At 46.8% G+C, this 24,716-nt stretch overlaps 1 protein-coding gene across 1 annotated transcript; it reads left to right on the top strand.

The window, feature by feature from the left end:
• Positions 1-425: 425 nt before the first annotated feature.
• Positions 426-18,737, top strand: Ahcy (adenosylhomocysteinase). The gene is made up of 10 exons (XM_046433741.2): positions 426-585; positions 6,517-6,707; positions 8,020-8,095; positions 9,569-9,718; positions 10,733-10,845; positions 11,448-11,655; positions 11,736-11,823; positions 11,923-12,040; positions 14,560-14,754; positions 17,861-18,737. Exons 1-10 carry the CDS (start codon positions 558-560, stop codon positions 17,990-17,992), a joined length of 1,299 nt encoding a protein of 432 aa, XP_046289697.1. The 5' UTR covers positions 426-557; the 3' UTR covers positions 17,993-18,737.
• The last annotated feature ends 5,979 nt before the right edge of the window (positions 18,738-24,716 follow it).

The following is a 24,716-nucleotide window of genomic DNA, read 5'->3' as shown; positions in this document are numbered from 1 at the left end:
ATAAAAATTTATGTCAGACGATGACAAGTGGTAACAGGGATGTAGAGTGACCAGCCTGAACACTAGAGTGGAAGGGTAAATAATAAAACCACCTTGGAAAGGAATGGGCAATATCTAGGAAAGCTCAAGATACATGGATATTCCATTCCTAATGGCCCAGAGAAACCTACTCATGGGCATCAGGAGGTAAGTATTTCAAAGGTTTGTTTGTTTTTAACATCGGATATGCTGGCTGAACCAATGAGACAAAGAACGGCCTTGGCTGGTTCTCAGGCCGCTCTCCTTGGTGCCAGAGGTCTAAGGGCCGCACCTGATAAAACGTGTACTTTTCTCCTCAGGGATCGAAGTCTGTCTCGGCCCCGCCCCCATGCGCTGGGCCCCGCCCCGGACGACTCAGCCCTCGGGACTCATGAATATGCAAGTAAGAGGAAGATATTTAAAGAAGACGGCGCCACACGCAGATCTCTAACGCGCGCCTCCCGCCAGGTGCCGGTTCTCAGTCCAAGGCCCACCCCCCTTTGCCTGTGTCCATCGCTGCGTGCGGAAGTGCCGCCAGCATGTCTGACAAACTGCCCTACAAAGTCGGTGAGTTCCAGGACTGCAGCCTGCTGCGACTACTCTGTGCGTGCCGAGGGTTTGTGCGGGATGGCGGCCGCCGGGCTGACCCGGAGCTTGTTGGGGCAGCGGCCGTAAGGCTGCCGAGGGGCCGCCCCGGGCAGCCCCGAAGCCCCTTGAATCACAGTCTCCGCGCGCTCCTGAGCGCGGGGCCGCCTGGGGGCTGGAGTTCTCCCATCGCGACGTGCGGGTCTTGGGAGGCAGCCGCGGACTACAAGTTCCGGCATGCCCCGCGACGCCGCGCGGGCTACCAGCGCCGATCTGGTGGCGCGTTCCGCTTCCAGCGGCTAGGTGGGTGCAGGAAGTGCACCTGGCCGCGGCCTGGAACTAGTGGCCCCCGCTGGAACCTGCCTAGGCATCCAGATCCTGCCTTTTGGCCAACTGGGTTGCCCCAGGCAAGGGCTCACCTTTTTCTTGGCCTCCTACAGGGAAGGCGAGGGCACCCGCTTGTGAAGAGAGGCCTGGAAAGGGAGCCCGAGGCCGCACTGATCCGCTCTCCGGGAACTTTGGGCTAGTTCCTCGACCTGTGGGACCTGCCCAACAGGGACCATTGTGCAGAGAATCACGAATAAAATTTAGGGAGTTTGGAAAAATTCTCCCTCTGCCCCACGGACCAGAAGGCTGATCAAACCTTCACTGAGCGTTTAACTGTGGCATGGACACTACCTTCTAGCTTTATTCTAGATTAACCCATCTTTTTCTCATAGCTCTCAAGAATAGTTGAGGGACTATTTTTGCTTTACGATGGATCCTAAAGGTCACTTGTCCACAGTTTTACAGCTGGAAAGTGATGGAGCAGGATTTGAACCAGGGTATCTAGACCTCTGAGCCCACCCTTTTCATCACTGTGTACCAGTGAACACACTTGGAACAACCTTATTTTTACCAATAATCTGTTCAGGTTGATTAGCAGCTTTAAAAGTAAAGTTACTTTAAGTAACTTTAAGGCACCATTAACTCTGCACCGTAAAAAAAAAAGTGTAATGGAAATGCTTTTTATATTGAGTATATTACATGTCAAAACTGATCAAATTACATACCTCAAATATGTGCATTTTGTAATTAAAAATAAATTTTAAAAAATTAAATTTAAATTAAAAAAAGTTTTCAATTAAAAAAGACACCATTAATTGGATGAGGTGGTGCACTGTGATAATTTAAGCAGCTCTGGAGGCTAGGACAGGAGGATTGCATGTTCAAGGCCAGCACCAGCAATTTAGCTAGGCCCCAAGCACCTTAGACCCTGTCTCAAAAATAAAGAATTAAAAAAAAAAGGGCTTGTTATGATAAAATTGCTCCTGGGTTAAATTCCCAGTATCCCCTCCCACTAAAAAAGGACCCCCTTAAAGTGGAGAAAGATACCAATATATTTGTATCTGGTGATTTGTTGATTACAAAATCTTTTTAGAAGTGGACATTATCCCATTGTACAGAGGAAGAAACTGAAGAATTGACTTGTAAATATTATGTTGAAATCGTTCATCAGAGTAGACTATTGCCCACATTGTGTAGATGATGATGCTGTAGCCCAGAAAGGCAAGGTCACATTAGTGGAATGGCTGGAATAGGGACTTTGTCATACTGTGGAGGGTCTGGGTAGAGGGCATTGAGTTGTGTGGGTGAACATAAGGGTGGATTTGGAATGGGGGGTCTTGGTTATGTAAGAATGGAGGAAAGAAGCCTCTGTCAAAATCTGCAGATTTTACCCATTTGGCATTTTGTGTAATCCTCAGGGGACACAGCAAGGTTAGGGATGGTTATCCTCACTCTATAGATGAAGAAGGAGAGGTTTAACAAGGGTCTTACTGTTCCTCTTGTGTTCCTGCAATTTCTGCAGGTCCTTAGCTCCCCAGGGTACCAAAAGCCCGAGAACTTGGAGCTCCAGCCCCTTCTGCACCCTTGAAGTTGAGGGTTCCATGGAAAACTCTATGGCTAGCAAAGTTTCCATGTGGACATCATTGAAAGTATTATTTTTAGGTTGAGGGACAGATGGTAGTAAAGTAGGTAGGGTAGCACAGAACCCATTGTCACTATTGCAGGGCCTTGTGAAGGGTCTGTCTTTGCCTGGCCACCAGACCCACCTTTGCCATTGACTGGCTATGGAACCTGTGGCAAACTCCTGTTTGGGCTTGTTCCTCATTGGTAAAATGCTAGGAGTTGGACTAGGTTCTGATTTTTTTTTTTTTTTTGCCACCTCTGGCCAGTGCCAGCCCCTTTTCCTGAATGTGTTCTTTTTTCTTTTCTTTTTTTTAGTTGTAGATGGACAATAACTTTTTATTTATTTATTTTCTTACGTGGTGCTGAGGATTGAACCCAGTGACTCACACATGCTAAGCTAAGCAAGCACATTCTGCCAGTGAGCCACAATCCCAGCCCCTGAATCTTCTCTTGTTCAATTTTTTTTTTTTTTTTAATACCAGGGATTGAACCCAAGGGTTCTTAACAACTGAGCCACATCCTCAGCTCTTTTGTTTTTTATTCTGAGACTGAATTTCATTAGGTTGCTTACAGCCTCACTAAGTTGCTGAGACTGGCTTTGAGTCTTCGATCCTTCTGCCTTGGCCTCCTAAGCAGCTGGGACTACAGGCATGCACTTTTCATTCGTTTCTAACAACAGATAAATATCTGCTGACTTCTTCTCTGTGCCAGGGTCTGCTGGGCACTGGAGATGCAAAGGTGACCCAAGGACAGGTAGGTGGGACAGACATGTAGTATTGTCACTGTTAGCTGCATTATAGGAGTCTCAAGTTCAGGGGAGTCCTTACCCTAGAGAAGGAATTCAAAACCCTAAGGCTACAAAGATTCACCTGGGAAGAATTAGAAAGAGGGAGATGTTTGGAGCCCTGAGGGCTTCCAAATATTTGAGTCTGTTAGTTCAAGAGGAGCCAGGAAGGAAGGAGGAGGAGAACCAGAAGCCAATAAAGCCTGGATTTCTGAGTCATTGCAGTGGTGCTTGCCTGTAATCCCCACCGCTCCAGAGGCTCTGGAGACTGAGACTGGAGGATTGCGAGTTCAAAGCCAGCCTCAGCAACTTAGCAAGGCACTTAGTAACTCAGTGAGACCCTGTCTCTAAACAAAATGTAAAACAGGATGGGGGATGTGGCTCAGAGGTTAAGCACCCCAGGTTCAATCCTCAGTATCAAAAAAAAAGTCCCCTGATTGGGGATCAGGCTGGTCTTTGGGCACTTTTTTTTTTTTTTTTGGTATTGGGGATTGAACTCAGGGGCATTTAACCAATGGGGTCCATCTCCTGTGTGTATCTTAAAAAAAAAAAAATATGTATATGTATATATATGTATTTGTAGATGGACACAATACCTTTATTTTATGTGGTGCTGGGGATTGAACCCAGTGCCTCACGCATGCTAGGCAAGCACTCTACCACTGAGCCACAAACCCAGCCCTTTTTTTTTTTTTTTAATTTTGAGACAGAGGCTCACTAACTTACCAAGGCTGGCCTCAAACTTGGGATCATCCTGCATCAGCTTCCTAAGTTGCTGGGATTATGTGCCCAGCTACTAGACTCATTGAGAAGTGGAGTACTGAGGTTCTGAAGGAGGAGAGAAGATAGGAGATCAGGGACAGCTTGTCTGTTGTAACAGAAAAGCTTGCCTAGTCTGTAAGTCTAAATGAGGAGAGCAGTGGATTCCTTGGAGGAAAAGTGGCATGATCCTGAATTCATTCTTTCTTTCTTTTTCCCTCCCTCCCTTCCTCCCTCCCTCCCTCCCTCCCTCCCTTCCTTCCTTCCTTTGTTGTAGTTGGACACAGTACCTTTATTTATTTAGTTTTTTTATGTGGTGCTGAGGATTGAACCCAGGGCCCCACATGTGCTAGATGAGATACCACTGAGCCACAACCCCAACCCCAATTTTTTTTTTTTTTTTTTTGGTGGTGCTGGGGATTGAACCCAGGGCCTTGTGCATGTAAGGCAAGCACTCTACCAACTGACCTATATCCCCAGCCCCCTGAATTCTTAATGAATTGTGAAATGAGGTTATTAGTTAATGCGGAGAGGTGTTGGAGGTTTGGGAAAAGTTGAAAAGAAAAGTAAATTTACTAGGAAAATATTAAATGATTGCTGGAATGTGCTTTGTCCCTTTAGATTTATGATCTTAGTGAATAAGACCTCTTGGTGTGGTTGATTCTCCTTCTGGGTCACTGGCTTAGGTGCAGCAGAGGGTTGGGTTTAACCAGGGTGGGAGTTTTGCCAAGTGAGTTCTCAGAGGAAAGAGGGCAGAGGGATGGAGATTGAAATCCTAAGCTGGGGAAGGAAGAAGTTCTTACCTGACTGGTTGCCATCTTGTTGAAGTTGGGGCAAGAGGGAAAGAATTGGAAAGTTGGGACATGACCAGAGTTGGTTGCTTGAAATCCAGATTTCCAAGGGAGAGCTATCATCCTCAGTGTCTGTCCTCCCAGGGCGGGTGGGCAAGGGGAGTGGTAGGAAGTGGGATCTCGTCAAGGTGCAGCAGGAGTGGTGACTTCCATGGGGGTGGAGTATTTCACCTCTGACACTATTCTGGTGCTGGGATTGAACCCAGGGTCTTGCATGTGCCTACCATTGAACTAGACCTGCAACCCTTCTTGTTTAAAGGTTCAATAGGACGCAGACTGATTCAGTTTCGTTATTTGTTATTAAGCTCTCTAGAGTCAATTGGGCACACTGGTGCAGGTCTGTAATCCCAGCAATTTGGGAGGCTGAGACAAGAGGATTGCAAGTTCAAGGCCAACCTGGGTGGCCAATTTAATAAGACTCTGTCTCAAAATAAAATTAGAAAAAGTGCTGGGGTAGGGGTACACACCTGTAATTTCAGCAACTTGGGAGGCTGAGACAGGAGGATTGCAAGTTCAAGGCCAGCCTTAGCATCTTGGTGAGGCCCTAAGCAATGAGACAGCGACAGAACTTATAATAGTATCCTTTCCTGCTTGAGAATTGGCAAAATTTGAGACATTTGAGGTGTCAGCTAAAGACCAAAATAAACTATTTATTACTGATAACATCAAAGCCAGAGGTGTAGCTTAGTGTAAAAGCCAAATGATCCTGCTAACTGAACCCTGCTTACCCACCAGTCACAGTCAAGAGAGCTGAGAATACCTGATTCCTGCAGGTGGGCAGGTAGGTGCTTGCTTGCAAAAGAAGGGAAAGCCAAACTGAGCATGCCTAGTTTATTCATCTCACATTCATTTATTTTTTTAGCTGACTTAAGTTTTTTTTTTTTAGGGTTGATGGACCTTATTTTATTCATTTATTTATATGTAGTGCTGAGAATTGAACCTAGTGCCTCACACATGTGAGGCAAGCAGTCTATCACTGAGCCACGATCCCAGCCCATCCTCTCATATTTATTAATCAGACAAGCCAATCCACCTTCCTTGGGACAGAGAATGTTATTTATACTGATGAATTCCCTCCATGTGGAAACATCAGGAGTGGGGAGGAAGCATTTTCATGTTGCCACGGAGCTCAAGGATCTGTGTCAAGTCCAAGATTTTGGATAATATTTGAGTGTTGAATCACCAAAAGTCATAATGTGGAGAGGAAATGGAGCTAAAATTTTTAGGGAATGAGTGACCTGGAGGTGACAGTAGAAAGGAAGGGTGGTGGGAGGTGACAGATCTTTTTTGAAGGGGTACTTCTGTGTTGTAACTTTGGTGTACCTGGGTGATTCTTTGATTAAATGTATTCTCTATAAGACGATAAGCTGCATTTAAATAGGTACCATTGTTTTTCTCTTTAGGCTGCCCAGTTGCATACATAGTTATTAAATGAGAGAATGCAGTGACACATAGTCAAGCCCAGGGGTTTGGGGCCCATATGTGGATCGGGTCTTTACACTGTGCTCATGCTTCGTGGTTGGTGGGAGGAGATGGCTTATGGGACTCCCATTCATCTTGCCCCTGCAGCGGACATTGGCCTGGCCGCCTGGGGACGCAAGGCCCTGGACATTGCAGAGAATGAGATGCCTGGCCTGATGCGCATGCGGGAGATGTACTCGGCCTCCAAGCCACTGAAGGGCGCCCGCATTGCAGGGTGCCTACACATGACAGTAGAGACTGCTGTCCTCATTGAGACTCTTGTTGCCCTGGGTGCTGAGGTAAGACCCACTGCTGTGTGACCCTGGGTGAGTCCCTTCCCCTCTCTGGGTTCCGCCAGGGAAGAAGACTCTACAGGAGTGGGGAGAAGTCCAGGTGTGGGGCCAACTCTGGTCCAGCAGGGTCTCTCCTCCCTATCACTTGAGTTTTCCCTTTCCCAGTGCTGCCACCCTCGTGGTGAATGTTCTACAGATTTTCTCTCTGACCAGAAAGATAGCTTCTGACCGAGCTCAACACACCTTCCTGGCTTTGAGCTCTAGTAGGAAAAACTCAACCTCAAAGCCCTATTTAGTATTCTAAGGACTGCCTTTCATTGTCCCTGCTCTGGTCATGTGCCTGCCCTGGACCAATCATGCTTTCCAGAGGATTGGAGTGCTCTGATTGATTTAGTCTGGGTCATGTGTACCAATAATTGACAGTTTATTCAAGATCTCAGTGAGTCGTGAAGCAAGGTGGTTTCCAAAGGTGAGCAGGGCAGTGCCAGGCAGCCAAAACCAGCAGAGTACTCCAGGGCTCAGTCCTTAGCCCTCTTCTTTTTTCTTCACATTCAGTCTCTTTCTTCCTTTTTTTTTTTTTTTGGTACCAGGGATTTAACCCAGGGGTATTCAACCACTGAGTCACACCCCTGGCTCTTTTTATAATTTATATAGAGACAAGGTCTCACTGAGTTCCTGAGGCTGACTTTGAACTCGAGATCCTCCTGCCTCAGCCTCCTGAGCTGCTGGGATTACAGGTGTGCGTCACCATCCTGGGCCACATTTAGTCTTGGTGGTCAGATTTTATGACTTTAAATACTGTCTGTATGGTGATGACACCCAAATACCTGTATTTAGGCTGAACTTCTGGAATTCCAGTCTTATACCTTCTGGTTCTAATGTGTCTTTTCCACTTGGAAATCAGGTACATATCTCAAATTAAACATTTTTGAACAAACTCGATTTTTAGCCTTCTGCTCTTCCCGGAGTCTTCCCCATGTCAGTAAGTGACAACACCAGCCTTCCAGATTCTCTCAGTTCAGGAAACCTGGACACATGACAGCTCATCGCCTCCAGGGTTCCCACTGTGTTTCCTATGGACTTTTCTTCAGTAGCCTCTTTACTTGTCTCTTTGCTTCAGCCCTTTCCCTTCTATCAGAGCTGCATCTTGTCACTGCTATGGCTCCCATCCACTCACCCAGTGTGTGGTTGTGGCACTGGCTGGACTGTGGTCCCCAGCCTCTCACACCTAGAACCAGGGCTTTTCCTTCTCCCTGCCCATGACCCTGGTGCTTCTGACCATCAGTGACCTACAGCCTTGTTTTGCCGACCCTTCTAGGTGCGGTGGTCTAGCTGTAACATCTTCTCCACTCAGGACCATGCAGCAGCTGCCATTGCCAAGGCTGGCATTCCAGGTGAGGCCTACTTGCTCCTGGGGCATATGGGAATGCATGAACGGACTCCTCTTCTCCCTGTTTGCTTCATTGACCCCTAGAGCAACAGGCTTCTTACAGCAGGGCAGAGGATCATAGCCTGGTGACCCATAGGAAAGAGCTGCTTTGTTTTACTATCATCTAAAATCCTGGGGAAGTGCTTATTGAGCCATCTCAAGCCTGTGACTAGGATGGGCAGGATCTTATGATTGGGAGCCACATGATATAGAGGAAGAGAAGTTCCTTAAAGGAAGGATGTGGATTTGTTTCCAAAGAACTGGGGAGGGAGAGGGCAGAAAAAGAGCCCAGAGGTCCACTGCAGAGATATGGTAGTGTAAGGGGCTAGGAAGGACCAGGACTAAAGAAGAAGGACTTTCTCATGAACTGCTGGAGAAGGGCACATGTCTGCACTAAGAGGAGGGAGTAGTTAGATCTGATGGTGATTAAGTAGGACATTCAAGATTCCTTCTGATTAGCCACAGATGAGATGAAGAGGGCTTCTTCATAGACTGGGATTAAATGGGCATGTCCCACAGGCCTCAGCCTTGGCTGGGTTCCATGACCCCATGAAAGGCCTTATTTTCAAGACCATTATATTCTCTACTTGTGGGGAAAGGCAGCCGGCCCTACTTGGCCTATGTCCTTTGCTCACAGTAATTTCCTGGGAACCCCACACCTATGTCCTTGTTACTCCATATGATGGGAGGAGCACAGCTGGCCCTCAATAGCTCTGGGTTCTGTGCCTCTCTGGGATACCATGCTACATGATACAGGTACATCTTAGGCTCTCTCTGGGTGTAAGTGGTGACAGTGGTAACGCCTGCCCCGCAGGGCTTCTATAAGGAAAAATGAGATGCAGTATAAAGCGATAGAGTAATGTCTGGCACAGAGAAAGTGCTTCATTTGTAGTAGCTGCTATTAGTAATTTTTTGGCCAGACATTGCCTGAGACTACCCACCACAGAGGCTGCTGTGCCCTTAAGACCTTTCAGAACAGAACAATGTCTGGATCCAGCCATGTGGTTTCCACTGAGTAGGAGGTCTCACTATGGGTGGGAGCTCTGGTCTGTGTGGGTTGATACCCCAGTCCTTGGGGCTTAGGCAGAAGGGGATGAGAAAGGAACAATTTCCACATACTTGTACCTGTGGGGCTATACTTGGCCTCTGTCTCATTTAATCTGTACTGTTGTGAGCCCCATATACAGAGGAAGAAACTGAAGCTCAGAGAAGTGAGGTGATTAGCTCAAGGTTATATAGCTGGTAAGCGGCAGAGCTAGGATTTGAACTTAGATCTCTCTGGTTCCAAGTTGTGTTTGTACCCCTGCTGGGTTCTCAGGGCTGGAAGTGGCTGGGCATGGAAATTAGGAAGGAGGTAGCATTGGCCTGCCTGGGCAATTCCCTTGAGCAGAGGTGCCGATGGGGAAGGTCAGGCCCTGATGTGCCACTCACCCTCCAGTGTATGCCTGGAAGGGTGAAACAGATGAAGAGTACCTGTGGTGCATCGAGCAGACACTGTACTTCAAGGATGGGCCCCTCAATATGATTCTGGACGACGGTGGAGACCTTACTAACCTCATCCACACAAAGTACCCACAGCTTCTGTCAGGTGAGCAGGGCCAGGGGGTGGGCTGGGTGCCCGAGGCCTGGAAAAATGCCCAGATTCTGTGGAAGACAGGAGGACATGAGACTCTTGCAGGCAGACAGGCTGGGGCCCGGCCTCTGGGATTTATGCCGACTCAGGGCTGGGTGGCTGAGGTTGCCGGCTGAGTTGATAGCCCGAGGGCTGGCATAATGCCAAGACTGAGAATAGCTGGAAAGGAGCCAGCTTTGTTAAAAGCAGGGTGGGGAGGAGAGTATCTGGGGAGTGGTATATGGAGAGTGCAAAGGCCCTGAGGCAGGAAAGGAATGACTATTAAGTAAATAGGAAGCTAGCATGGCTGCAATGGATGGAGGGAGCCTTCCTTAGGGAATATTCCACGATGTGGAGCTTTAGTTGAAGACCAGGTGTGACCTAAAAATGCTATAAGAAAGTTGGCTTAAACCTGAGGGAAAAGGAAATAATTGGAGGGTTTTGAGATTTCTGTTAAAATATACATGAAAAAAGTGGCTACAACTGCTTTATGGAGGATGAACTGTGGCAGAAAGACTAGGTGAGAAATGATGGCAGCCACAATCATTTGGGTGTGGTGGCACATGCCTGTAATCCTAGTGACCTGGGAGATTGAGGCAGGAGGATTGTCAAAATCAAAGCCAGCCTCAACAAATTAGCGAGATCTTCAGCAACTTAAGGGATGGGGATGTGGCTCAGTGGTTAAGCACTCCTGGGTTTAATCCCTGGTACCAAAAATAAATAAATAAAACCAGAAGAAGAAAAAGTGATAATAGCAGTGAGAATGGAGAGGTTGGGAGAGGCTGGGAGGTGGAATCATCTGGCCTGGTGATGGATTCCTTGTAGGAGGGCATCTCGTGGCTCCTCCCCTATGTTGGCCTGGGTGATTGGGTGGACTGTACTGTCAGTCACGGAGCTGGGAACCCTGAAAGACGAATGGCATTATGGGATAAAGATGGGGAATTTAGGTGAATCAGAGCTGGTCTCTGACATTCTTTCCCTTTTGTTCAGGCATCCGAGGCATCTCTGAGGAGACCACAACTGGGGTCCACAATCTATATAAGATGATGGCCAATGGGATACTGAAGGTTCCGGCCATCAATGTCAATGACTCTGTTACCAAGGTGAGTCCTTGGGGCAGTGCCAGCTCCAGCTTAGAGAGTCCTTCACAGATGGCATCAAGTGAGCCACAGATGTGATGATTGTGCGCAGTGGTAGCAGGCTATAGAGACATGGGCAAGGGCTGTTCCCAGACCCTGAGGGATTTTCAGACCCATGTTATCATCTTCCTGAAGAAGCCTACCCAGGAAGGCTGCAGACCAGGGACATGAAGCCATCATCTGAGGGGAAAAGGGGTATAGACCAAGGGTAACAAGTACATTAAAGAAGGAAAAAACTGCACAGTGGGCCTCAGACCTGGGTTTCAAGAGCATTGTCTTTGGCTGTCACGAGCTTTAAAATTAACCCAGTTCTTTGATCCATCAGTCTCTCCTAGTGATTGATGCCTAGAAGGCTTCTGGACCAGCAGGAAAGACTAGGGAGAAGGTCTTGGAGCTGATTAGGGTGAGGGGCATGTTGGGCATTGGATGGTCGGGGGGAGTCCCAGAGGGGTTCAGCCAGGCCGAGTTGCTGAGTGGGCCTGAGGCTTGGGGCCCTATGGAACAATTCTGAAGCCTAGCCCCAAGACCTTGTTTGTCCCCATCATCCCTATCCTCTCTCTTTTCAGAGTAAATTTGACAACCTCTATGGCTGCCGGGAGTCCCTCATAGATGGCATCAAACGGGCCACAGATGTGATGATTGCGGGCAAGGTGGCAGTAGTAGCCGGCTATGGTGACGTGGGCAAGGGCTGTGCCCAGGCCCTGAGGGGCTTTGGGGCTCGTGTCATCATTACCGAGATTGACCCTATCAATGCGCTACAGGCTGCCATGGAAGGTATGATAAGGTGGGGTCGACACTGGGGCCAGGGGAGAGACAAGCCCCTCCTGGATAACCCATGGTTACTGTCTCCACAGGGTATGAGGTGACTACCATGGACGAGGCTTGCAAGGAGGGCAACATCTTTGTCACTACCACAGGCTGTGTGGACATCATCTTGGGCCGGTAGGTGCCAGGGGGCATCCTGGGGAGCAAAGGAGGGGTGTAGACTTGTGACTGCTCTTTGTCTCTGATGGTCTCCTGTGGGCTTGGGCTCCCTGACAGGCACTTTGAGCAGATGAAGGATGATGCCATCGTGTGTAACATTGGGCACTTTGATGTGGAAATTGATGTGAAGTGGCTCAATGAGAATGCTGTGGAGAAGGTGAACATCAAGCCCCAGGTGAGAGGCCCTAGCTCTGCCGGCACCTGCAGTGGAGGACTGAGCCCACCTGCTTTGGGCTGCCCCCCAGGAAGAGCAGATTAGGAGGCTGTTGCCAGCAGGGGTGTGGGAAAGAGCCTGGTTTCAGAGCTAGTACTGAGATGGCAGATTTGATCCTGAAGGCAGCCAGAATCCCTAACCATATTAGGTAGGTGAACTGTGTACATCATGAGGTTGCTGTACTCATGCTGCTACTGTGTGGAGCATGGAAACTGGCATGGGGGCAGGGGAGGCTTTGAGAGGGTGCTCTCAAAACCCTGCAGAGGTGTTGGCAACCAGCACTCTAGGAGAGTGTTGGGGATGACAGACTGGAGTCAGACAAGGGGAAGAATTTGAAAAGGATGCTGGGTTTCTGGCTGGAACAGCTGTGTGAAAAGTGGGCTGCTTACTCTTGGAGAGTGTTGGGGATGATGGACTGAAGTCTGGCTGGAACAACTGTGTGAAAAGTGGGCTGCTTACTGGTCAAAGGACAGGTTTGCAGTGGGCTATCGAGAGATGAATTCCTTTGGGGTGTGTGAAATATTATTTGGCTTATATTTATGTGTGTATATGGGATTGGACCTAGGGCCTTGTGTGTGATAAGCACACACTCTGCCACTGAGCCATACTCCCTTCCCTTAAGCAAACTCTGAGCTATCTCTCCTAGTAATTAATCCTTGAGTATACACAAGTTGTTGATCTTTTTTTTTTTTTGTACCAGAGGTTAAACCCAGGGACTCTTTACCACTGAGCTATATCCCTAGCCCTTTTTGTTTTTTATTTTGATACAGGGTCTCTAAATTGCTGAGGGCCTCACAAAATTGCTGAGCATGGCCTGGAATTTGTGATCCTCCTGCCTCAGCCTCCCAAGTTGCTGAGATTACAGGCCTGCCCCACCACACCTGGAGATCATTTAAAAAAAAAATTTTTTTTTTTTTTTTTTTTTTAAGTTTTAAGAGGAGAAAGCCTGCTTGTGGGGTTCTTTGAGTTAGTGCCTCATCTTTGAGATGTTGTACAGAACGTGTAGACACAGAGTTGACCAAAGCCCTAAGACTGCCCAGTCAGAGCCACACCATGGGACCAGCCAGGAGCCTAGAGCCTCTGGGGGGCAGGCAAGCCTCCATGGACATACCACACACACATGCCCCACCCTACTCCTGGGCCCTCTGCCTGAGCCTCTGGGGGGCAGGCAAGCTTCCATGGACATACCACACACACATGCCCCACCCTACTCCTGGGCCCTCTGCCTGTGGGAGGTCTCCTTGGGTAGGTCCTGTGCTAGCCTGCAGTGTCAGTTCCTGGCTATGTGGAGGGTGCCTCCTTCTTTCTGCTGAGAGTGCCTGGTGCCACAGCGGGGCTTGCTTCCCTGGCAGCCAGAAAGATGTTCTACAAAGGTATCACAGGCTTACTTCAGGGTGATGGATCTCTCTTCTCTAAGATCTCCTCCAAAGCTGGGCTCTGTCCTCACTCTCAGAATTCCTGCAGTTTGTCAGCCTCCTTCCCAACTTCATCTCTTAAGAACCTGTACGCTCAGGCCATCTTGGACCCTTCTCCCTGAATATTACACCACACTCCTGTTTCTGGTTACCTTTTTAGCCAGTTCCTTTTGTTTGGAGCAGAGGAGTGCCCTTTTCCTTGCCATTCTCTAAGCTCCAGCTCAAGGGACCCACTTCCTAGCCAGCTCCTTGGGTGGTGGGCAGTCCCCCTGTGCTCTGTACAGCCCCATTGTGCAGCACCCATTTTGTTGCAGTTAGGTCACTGGCTTTACCTCCACTGCTGTACCATGAGGAGGGAGAAAGCAAATTTTTGTGTGTTTAGATACCTGGAAGAAGTGGAAGATTGAGGGCACTGAGACTGGGAATTTCTCCTCTTTCATTCACTGAAGCAGGAGTTCTTGACCTCTGCAGACAGACAGACACACATATACACACACACACACACACACACACACACCCTGTGGCCTGGAATCTGGGAGTAGAGCCCGGCATCCCCATTTTTAAGGTTCCCAATGTGATTCCAACATGCAGCTCAAGCTGAGTGTCCTTGCACTCAGCTTTACTAAGCTTTTCTAAGTTGCATTCAACTTTCTAATGGTGGTTGAAAGCTGGGATACGTCCTCAGGCTGACAAAGCTGACAGGTGGCACTTGTAAACTTCAGTTTCTTTGTCTGTGAAAGGGAAATTATAGTAGTTCTTAAATCATAGTGTTGTTTTAGGAGGGCGTGTCGTAGTTACATGTAAAGGACTTAGTACAGGGTATCTGGCATATATTAGCTGCATTTACTCGGTGCCTCATGTAAAGCCAAGTGCTATACAGGTAGCAGCTTACTAAATTCTCATAGCAGATCTGTAAGGTTATTGGCTATTAGTTATTCACTGTGTGTGCCAGCCTTGTGTGGAAGTTGTTCTGGTGCATTCCAGGCCCCTGCTAGGTGCGGTGGGAGGCAGGGGTAGATTGGGCAGTGCCCCACCAGCCCTCACTGTTGCCCTGGTGACCTGCAGGTGGACCGCTACTGGCTGAAGAATGGGCGCCGCATCATCCTGCTTGCTGAGGGCCGGCTGGTCAACCTGGGTTGTGCCATGGGCCACCCTAGCTTTGTGATGAGCAACTCCTTCACCAACCAGGTGCTGGCACAGATTGAGCTGTGGACCCACTCAGACAAGTACCCTGTTGGGGTTCACTTCCTGCCTAAGAAGGTGAGTTCTTCCCTCCATCTCAAGCCAGGGGTCATGTGTTTGATCCTGGGCTTCCCACACAGAACTTGCTAGAATTTATAAGGAAAGTGTCTGCCTTCCCTCTTAGAGGTCCCCACAGGGTTCTATACAATGATAAAATTATTCTCCCCATGTGACAAAAGAGGAAACAGGCCCACTGAGGCCCAGAGGAATCTGTGGGGAGTGACTCCTTATAGTACATCCAGAGTGGCTTACCCTGTCTGATCCTCAGGTTCCTTATTGGGTAACCAGTAAGAGTAGCTCTTGTTCTTCCAGCCTTTGGCTGCTGGAGAGTCTGTGATAGATCTTGATACCACCCTTCTACCCCTTGGTTCTGACAACTGAGGAAGAATATCTACTTGGCCTGGAGCATGTACCCTCTGGACCAGCCAACTTTTTCCCCTTCATGTCCCTGAGCCACTGTTCTACTGTACCAAATGTTTTACCCAGAAGGACCTTAAAGTTATCCTGTTGTGTGCAGCCTGCCAGGTCCTTAGGCTTGTTGTAGGGTCTGTTTAACCACTGTGGCACACTTGCCTTCTGATGTGGTTGCTGGGAAAATGAAATCATCCTGAGCTAGGCTGGGGCGAGTAAAGGGATGATTTAGTTGGTACTCAGAGTACTTTCTCTAGGCTTAAGTTTCTTCTTCTGTTAAAAACCAGTATAAACCCTGCCCTTCCTGCTTCTTAGGGATGTTTGTGAGACTCCAGTGAAATAGTAGATGTGAAACCACTTGGGAGTGTAAAAGCTTTCTGAGCTGGGCTGTGATTAGAGGTTGTGGTGCCATCTTGGGATGGGACTTGGGGCCCTCGGGGAAGAGAGAGGTCCCACCCAGAGCTAGAAGCTGAGAAAAGTGACAGCCACACTCAGAATTGACCCTTCTCTTAACTACAGCATCTTGACCTTCTTTTCAGGCTCCTTTCATGCATTTTGGCACTGGTCAAAGTTAGAGGTTTGCCTTATATAACTCCAGCCTCCATCCCCCTTGGTTTCTGCTCCATCTCTTCAAAACTGCCCTGGAGGCTCTAGCTCAGATGCTTAATACACATTTTGGGAGCCAGATGGCTCCCAAATGTTCAAATCCTAGCTTTGTCATTCACTAGCTGTGTGACTTTGGGTGAGTCATTTCATCTTTTATAACCTTGACGTTCTCATTTGTAAAAAGAGGTGGCAGGGTTTTGGTTTTTTGTTTTGTTTTGTGTTTTTGGTACTGGGGATTGAGCCCAGGAGTGCTTTACTACTAAGCCATATCTCCAGCTCTTTTTATTTTTTATTTTGATTCAGGGTCTCACTAAGTTGCTTAGGGGCTCACTAATTTGCTGATATTGGTCTCAAACTTGTGATTCTCCTTCCTCAGTCTCCCGAGTCACTGGGATTACAGGTGTACAAAACCATGCCTGGTTAGGATGGCAGTTTTATTAGTTAGGATCCTTTTGGTAGCCAGTAATAGAAATTGGTTCAAATCAGGGTGTTTATCTATTGCTACAAGCATTTGACCTCAAAACTTACTGGCTTAAAACAGTAAACATTTAGCTAGGTGCATGGCATGCACCTTTAGTCCCAGTTACTTGGGAAGCTAAAGGCAGGATTGCTTGAACCTGGGCAACATAGTTAGGTGCTGTCTCACAAAACAAAACAATAAACATTTATTTCTGCTTCTGTGGGTAGGAGTTTGAGATCAGCTTAGCTCTCTGGTTTTGACCAAAGATCATTTTCAAGAGGTTACAATTAAGATTTCTGCCAGGGCTGCAAACATCTGAAGACTTGACTGGGTTGAAAAATCTGCCTTCACATCACTGTTGATGGGAGATCTCAGTTTCTCTCTCCTATGTCTCTTCATAGAGCTGTTTGCATGTCCTCATGAGATGGCAGCTGGCTTCCCTGAGTGAGTGACCCAGGGGAGAGCAAGGAGGAAGTCACATTGCTTTTTATACCTTGTCTCCAGAGTCATACTCATTACTTCTGCTTTATTCTGTTCATTTGAATTGAGTCATTCAAGGGATAGAGAATTAGGATCTCTTTTTTCTCTCTCTCTCTCTCTTTCTTTCTTTCTTCTTCTTCTTCTTCTTTTTTTTTGAGACAAGGTCTTATTGTGTTGCCCTGGCTGGCCACAAACTTGCCATCCTCCTGCTTCAGCCTCCCAAGTAGCTGGGATTACAGTGTGAATCAACATGCCTGGTTAGGTTCTTCCTCTTTTTTTTTTTTTTTTAATTATTATTTTTTTAGTTGTTGATGGACCTTTATTTTATTTACTTGTTTATATGTGGTGCTGAGAATTGAATCCAGTGCCTCATGCATACTAGGCAAGCACTCTGCTCTCAGGTTCTTCCTCTTGAAGGAAGGAGTATCAAAGAATGTATGAATATATTTAGTTATTTGTTTATTAATTCATTTATTTTTGTTCTGGGTTTTGAATTCTAGGTCTTGCACATATGGATATATTTTAATCAAAAAAGGAAACCGTTTAATGAGGGAAAAGGAGTGTTTGGGCAGTATGGTGGGTCTAAGATCCACACACTGGATTCAAGATTCAGTGTCATCATATCTCTGATTGTTTTGGGTATGGGGGTTGCTGGGAATTGAACCCAGGGCCTTGTACACGCTGAGCATGTGTTCTACCACTGAGTGACACTCTAGCTCCATAGTTCTGTTTTTCTCTGTGTCTTGACTCTTGATTTCTCTACATTCATTTCACTTGTCAAGTAGACTTGCTACTGGTGAACTGAGATTGATTACCCTTCTCTGTTTAGGAATCCCAGTGTAAACAGAATCCCCTGACTCTATCTGTCATGGAAAATATGTCCTGGACTGACAACAAATTCCAGAGAAGCATTGTAGTTAGCTGCTTAAATTGGTGGAAGATGAGGAAGGAGATATAATCAGTGGTCCCACTGGGACTACTTGGTGGGGAGATGTGCAGCCAAAACAACACACCCACTGAGGCTGGCTGTGAGAATAGAATGAGGTATAATGTGTTCAGTTGGCAGATACCCCAACTGAACAGTTTCTGCCTTTCTTGGTAGCTGGATACAAGTGCAGGGTCCCTGAACATGGCACTAATTCCAGGTTTTTCTCTGTTTTTCCCTAGCTGGATGAAGCAGTGGCCGAAGCCCACCTGAGCAAACTTAATGTGAAACTGACCAAGCTGACTGAAAAGCAGGCCCAGTACCTGGGCATGTCCCGTGATGGCCCCTTCAAGCCTGATCACTACCGCTACTGAGCCAGGACTGCCTGTCACCTTCCAGCTGCTATCCCTGTCCAGGCCCCACTTCTCCAAGACAAATGGCACCATCTTTGCAATTACTTTGTCAATGTCCCCCATCAATTCACTGGGGCTGGGCACTCAGTCTTTGGCCTGTGCTGCATCCCTCATTGTTCCAACTGTGCCAAGGGGAATTGAGAGACCCTGGTCAAGATGCAGATACAGGGGAGATATCCACAGGGAACCTTGAGCTTAGGGGTTGTGGTACTGCTCATTAGTCAGTGCTTTCTTAGAGGGGAAGTTGGTAGTGGTGGTCACAAAGCCCATGCACTTTATACAGGCCTCACCTGGTCTGTGAACTAAGATCTCTGTGCTTCGTTTACCAGTTCACTGTTTTTTCAGCCTATGACAGATAAAAAGGAGCCATATCAAAGGACAAAGAAGAACTGTGGAGTTTGAATCTTCCCGAGAGCTTCATTTACTTCATGGTGGGTCTTCTCAAACCTCAGAACCCCTATTTCACAGGGGTTAGAATAGACTGTTAAAAGACAGCCAAGAAAGGACAAGAGAAATCACAGCCAGAGATTGAGAGAGGCCAGAAAAACACAAATAGGCGTAAATCTGCCACCACTTTGTAACATGATAGTTCCTACCACAACCCTGGGTTAAAAAGATTAATTTTGGTTTATGATGTTTATATATTGTTTCGAATGTTAAAAGAAAGCAGGAAGGTGGGTAAATAAAATTTTGGTGCCTAAAAGGATTTTGAGCCTTTATCATATAATCTACTGCCAGTACTGTAGGCCTTGAAGTAGAGGTTATTGTCATGTACTGGTGAAGATTGAGAAGACCAGGGTTTGACTCTGTGGGATGGTAAGGGCTGCAGGCAGGTTCTTAGACTTCAAAGGATTGGTAAAGAGGGGACTCTTCTCCCTCCCTCCCCCCCACCCCCCAGGGAACTCTCTTTTCAGATGTGTCTTATAAATAATCTGTTTCTGTAACCAAATCTGAGACTGTCATTTAATTGGAGAATTTAACCCATTTATAATTGTAATCACTGTTTGCATTTTCCTGTGTGTATGTGTGTGTGCGTGCGCGCGCCTGTTTGTATTTTTTTCTTCCCCATTTCCACTTTTCTTTGGATTGATCCAGTGTACCATGAGGGGGCTATTACTTATTGACACTAGTGTGCCAGGGGCACAACAATCTTAGTAATATTTTTAGCTAATTTTGTAGATGAGAATGGTGACTCGGGGGTGGCTTTCCTAAAACTCTCCCCCACCAAAGACCTCATCATGATTTGAATCACAGGAAGGTGTGTGGGGAATTGGGTTCCTCCTGTTTGCCTAAATGAGCACTTATGGGTTCTTGGAAATCAAATAGAAGAAAGAACATATCTAGGGAGGGTAACCAGACTGTTCAAAGGGCCAGCCACTGAATGGAAGGCCTGATGGGAGATGTATGTTTGAGTGACCTGGCTGCTGGGATATCAAAGCTAGAGAGAAAGCATGGACGTAAATGGCTTTGCTATCTCTTGGCATTTCCCCTTTCTGCCCAGCTTCAGAGTTCAGTGCCTGGCAGCAGTAGGAGAAAGGCATCAGGGAAGCTTGAGTAGATTTTGAAAGAACTTGAAGATTTTAGCAGAAATTGAAGTCAAGGGCATTCCAAGTGACAGAACAAGTGAGTGAGGGGATATTAAAGAGGGCAAGAGTTACAGACTTGAGAGCTGAATAAACAAGGGACTGTGAGGTACCAGAGGTTAAGGCTGTTTGCCAATAAGCTTTCCAACTGTAAGTGCACACCCTGTGCTTGACACTCCCTTGTCTGTATTTGGTATTGAAACTACCTCTTCTGTTTGAGGAAAATGCATCTGAGTGCCAAGAAGGGTCTTGTTTGCTGTTTGTTCTGTTTAGTTTTTGCAGTACTGGGAATTAGACTCGGGTGCTTTACCACTGTGCTATATCCCCAGCCCTTTTCATCTTGAGATAGGGTCTTGCTAAGTTCCTAAGGCTGACCTTGATCCTCCTGCCTCAGCTTCCCAAGTAGTAACTGGGATTATAAGTGTGTGCCACCATGCCTGGTGAGCCTGCGTCATACTCCATGGCCTATAGTCAGGCATGAGGGGCTGAACTCATTCAGGCTTAGGTACTCATCAGGGGATGATCCTCACCTGTTTTTCCTGAGTGTGCATAGTTGAAGTTGTGTAAGTTGCATGCATATGTGATATGATTGCTGAAAATTGTGAACTTTGATAATTCAACTATTACCAGTTGCCAGGGACATACTTACCAGCTGATCAAGATGCCAATGGTCAAAACAGATGAGTTACCTGTTTTGACCTGCTGCTACTTCTTGCACACCCTTTGTGTGTCAAGCTTTGTGTTGTAAACACTTTTTAGGTATGATCTTATTCATTAGGAGATCTTTGTCAAGACTTGAATCCCTGTGGTATGTAACAGGAAACTGAGGGTCTAAGAGGAGCCTTAAGTATGAGCTGTACTGGTGGGACTCAGACCAAAATCCAAATCCTTTCCACACCCATAGGCCCAGGTTTAGGAGAAAAAGAATCTGGTTTGAGACTCCCCATCACTAGGATCAGTCACTCCGAAACTGTCCCTAAGGGCAAGACTGGCAGCCGAGAGGGCTGTTAAAGCCTCACCTGGCATGATGTCTTAGAAAGAAGGAGACTGCTGTTCATCTGAGCTGGAGAGGTTACACTGCACAGCTGCTGAGCAGCTCCTTCCTAAGGACCCCTTCCCTGTGTAAGTCTGTTTCCACCCAGACACAGGGACACAGGTGGATGTTTCCAGATGTTTCTTTCCATGCAATCCCCTACCTCTGATCCCTCGGGTGTTCTGGTTTCTGTTATTTTGTTGCTTTGCTTTACTCTTTGGAGATGTCTTGCCAGTTCTCAGAACATTCCTTTTTTTTTTAAACTCTCCTTTCACATCTGGTCTCAGATGTACCTCTGATCTCAGGTCTGCTAATCTGTCACATGTGTGACACTGACCATGTACCCATAATGAAAGATGATGACGTGTCTCCTGCTCCCCCACCCCCTTTCTTTGTGGGTGGGTGGGGTGCTGGTGTTTGAACCCAGGGTGCAAGGCAAACACCCTACCAACTGAGCTATATCTCCAGCCCCCCACCCCCATTCTTGATGTCAGTGGTAGAGCACTTGCCTAACACATGCAAGGTCCTGGGTTTGATCCCCAGCGCTGGAAAGAAAAAAAAAAAAAAAAAAACTTCTTCATGGGGAAGGAAAGTTCTGCAGTATCTGGTATCTGGACTGGCTCTTGTATTTTTTTCCAGGAAAGGGAGAAGGGTAGATGAAGCCTAGGGGTTTATGGAGCAGTGAGTTGAGATTTGGAAGGAGAATACCTGGGCCTGCTGTTGATATATCATGTTATTTGAGATAGGAATAGAAATATCTACCTTGGTTAGGTGCAGTGGTGTATGCCTGTAATCCCAGCAGCTCTGGAGGCTGAGGCAGGAGGATTGCAAGTTCAAAGCCAGCCTCAGCAATTTAGTGAGGCCTGAAGCAACTTAGTGAGACTGTCTCAAAGTAAAAAATAAAAAGGGCTGGAGATGTGGCTTAGTGGTTAAGCACCACCCTGGATTCAGTCCCTGATATAAAAAGAAAAAAAAATCTACATCAGATGGTTATTTTGGTGTTCAAATGATAATATTTATGTGAAGAGGTATTTTTATTTTTTTGTACTTGAGATTGAACTTAACCACTGAGCCTCATTGCCAGCTCCTTTTATATTTTGGGACAGGTTCTCACTAAATTGCTTAGTGCCTTGCTAATTTGCTGAGTCACCTCAATGTGCAATCTTCCTACCTCCTGAGTCACCGCACCTGGCTCTAATTTATGTTTTTATTTTTCAGTACTAGAGATTGAACCCAGTATGTCACGTATGTTAGGTAAGCACTTAACCACTGAGTCACATCTCTAGCCCCATAACATACTAATTTAAAATGCTTAGTGTGAGGCCAGGTGCAGTGGTGCATTCCTGTAATTCCAGTGGTTTGGGAGACTGAGGCAGGAAGAGTTCAAAGCCAGCGTAAGTAACTTAATGAGGCCCCAAGCAACTTAGTGAGACCCTGCCTCAAAAAAGAAGGGCTGGGGATGTGAATCCCCTAGGTTTGATCCCTAGCACCAAAAATAAATAAATAAATAAGGTTTCACCTGGGGGCTGAGGGATTAGCTCAGTGGTAAAGCCTTTGCCCAGCATGGATGAGGACCTAGGTTCCATCTCCAGCATTGGGGGGAAAAAATCAGGGCAACATCTCAGGGCTACATGCTTAGCCCTGGCATCTTTAATATTTGAAAATCATTGCTTCAGAATATGTCAGAATTCTGGAACTGGAAACGTCCTCAATAGATTGAAGAGTCTAGCCCCTCTTAGGGCCAATTATGGATTTTGCTCCCCACAGGAACCATATCCGTGATTTTCACTTGGAGAATTATTACATATTACACAGGGATTTTTGGAATTGTCAATTGTCAATCAAGATGGACCACCCTTTCCTAGGCACCAGGTCAAGTCAATCAGACTGCTGGGAAGAGGAATTCTAAATGGTCAAGTACAAGGACTGAAGAGGTTGAAGCTGACTTATCCCTGTGGCCTTGCTGTGAAGACATTGTCCATTGGTTTCTGCCACTTGGCTTCTCTAGCACCCCTTAGGCTTTCCTGTGAGATCTCCAAACCTGTCCTGTAGATAACCTCTCACCTTCCCCACAACCTTACACTAACCAAAATACTTTGATTTAATCCTCACTTTATAAACAGGAATTGGTATCACTGAAAGTGACTTGTTAAAGGCCACACTGTGAAAACTCTGGGTACAAATTTAAGGCTGGAAGAAATGATTATGAATCAATAGTCATAAAGGTAAAGCAAAGCTTTCCAGGACAGAGTTCACCCTGTGTGTGAAAGAGGGGGCCAGTGCTCGATGCTAGCGTACTTGCCCAGCTCTAGCGTGTGTGTGTGTGTGTGTGTGTGTAACGGGGAGGGGGTGGTGAAAGGATGAATAATGATGTTGATCCTCCTAACAATGGAACTGTAACTCATCAAACTGGGCAGAGTTTTGCAGAGGCCCAGAATCATGCTCCCAGGACCCTAAGATTTGATGAGAAATTCTGAAAATGTACAAGAATCTCAGGATCTCAAACAGAAGGGAAACTTGGGCAGGTAAATACTAAACTAGGGATCTGAGTCAACAGAAGCAAGAGTCTGAAAGAAGAAATCATACTAACAATTGCTTTAACCTTTAGCAAGGGCCAATGGTCATGGGCCACTGGACCATAGCTCTATAGGGAAAGCATCCATGTTTGATTTCTTCCACAGTATTTGTAGCATCTGGTACACAGTAGGTCCCTGTACACAGTTAGTGAATAATGAATGGATGGATTAGTTCTGTTTGAGGCTGTCTGTATCCAGCAGCTAAACGGCATTGTTACTGATGCACTCAATCTTTAGCTGTGCCTCCCCAACCTCACCCTGGGGGCCAAATGGGGCCTGGCTGGTGAACAGTGTCTGGAAAACACAGGAGCAGTTGCTGCAATATGCTCCCAATAGTCTTATTATTGATGACATTTACTCAGCAACAACTATGGTACAAGGGACAAAAGAGTCTTGCCCTGTGGGCTTACAGCCTAAATGACAGAAAACAAAATAAGCAACTGGCAGCTTCTATGTGTGGGTGTGCATGGTTGTTGTGTTAGGCACAGAAAAACAACAACATACCTTGGATTTATAACGAGAACAGCAGGAATGATTATTTTCCATTTTATACACAAGTAAATGGAAGCTCAAAAAGACACAAAGACTTGCCCAGTGTGCAGTTGTCTTGCCTAGCCTGGAGAGTACCCATCTTTTGGGATCTGTCCAGGTAGTTACCACTCCAAGACAGGGTCTTTTGGAGAGAGGTACTTGGCTCATTTTTTCCATATTAGCTATGTCACTACAGGCAAGATTTGGGTCTCCAGCTGGGAAAAAGTTTGGGACAAGAAGGGAGTTTTCAATGATGAAAGAGGAAAAATTAAGTGGACAAGAGGGTAGGTGGTCCCACTTATGTTCGCCCCTGAGCCTGTCTGTCCTCAGAGATCTGTGGTGATTAGTCAGCAGTGAGGTAAGGGATTCATGTTTTCTTGTCTCATGGCCTCTCTCTAGATTTTTTTACGGCACTGGCCCTTTTCAATGTTATCTTCTATTACCACCATTGGGGAATGGCTCTGGCTGTTAAGGGGCACTGACAAGTGGTATCTTCTCAGCTCTTCTCCCTACTGGCAGGGTTCCCTCCAGCCACGCAGAACAAGTAGCTGATGTCAGCTGGAACCCTTCTTCCCAAGGACCTGGGAATTTCCTTGTCACACTGCACCCTGGCTGGCACTTCCTTATAGACACTGCTCCTTCCTCTGACCCCTCATTCCTCAAAGCAGTATCTAGGTGCTTCCCCTCTCAGGGCGTTTTCAAATATACAATGCTGCTGTTGGGGTAAACATAATCAGTGCCTAGGAATGAAGGACTTTAAACAGTGCTAAAAGGAAGGAAATGGAGAAGGGAAACTGGGCACTCCCCTTGTCTCCAATCTTTAGGTGAGGATCAAAGCAGAGTGACCTTGGTTGTAAGGTAAAAGAATGTACTCTTAGGGGCTGGGGTTGTGGTTCAGAGGTAGAACACTTGCCTCAAATGTGTGAGGCACTGGGTTCAAGTCTCAGCACCACATAAAAATT

Source organism: Marmota monax, unplaced genomic scaffold, assembly GCF_021218885.2.
Source record: "Marmota monax isolate L192 unplaced genomic scaffold, Marmota_monax_Labrador192_F-V1.1 WCK01_AAM20220418_F8-fsc00014, whole genome shotgun sequence".
Taxonomy (NCBI): Eukaryota; Metazoa; Chordata; class Mammalia; order Rodentia; family Sciuridae; genus Marmota; species Marmota monax.
This window is presented reverse-complemented; position numbering and strand designations above follow the sequence as displayed.

What these genes read in the sequence shown, in the direction of transcription:
- Ahcy (XM_046433741.2), top strand. Translation starts at nt 558, where the DNA reads ATGTCTGACAAACTGCCCTACAAAGTCG. An exon ending in TGCCAAGGCTGGCATTCCAG is followed by an intron (nt 8,096 to 9,568) that starts GTGAGGCCTACT and finishes CTCACCCTCCAG; the next exon opens with TGTATGCCTGGAAGGGTGAA. An exon ending in TTCACTTCCTGCCTAAGAAG is followed by an intron (nt 14,755 to 17,860) that starts GTGAGTTCTTCC and finishes GTTTTTCCCTAG; the next exon opens with CTGGATGAAGCAGTGGCCGA.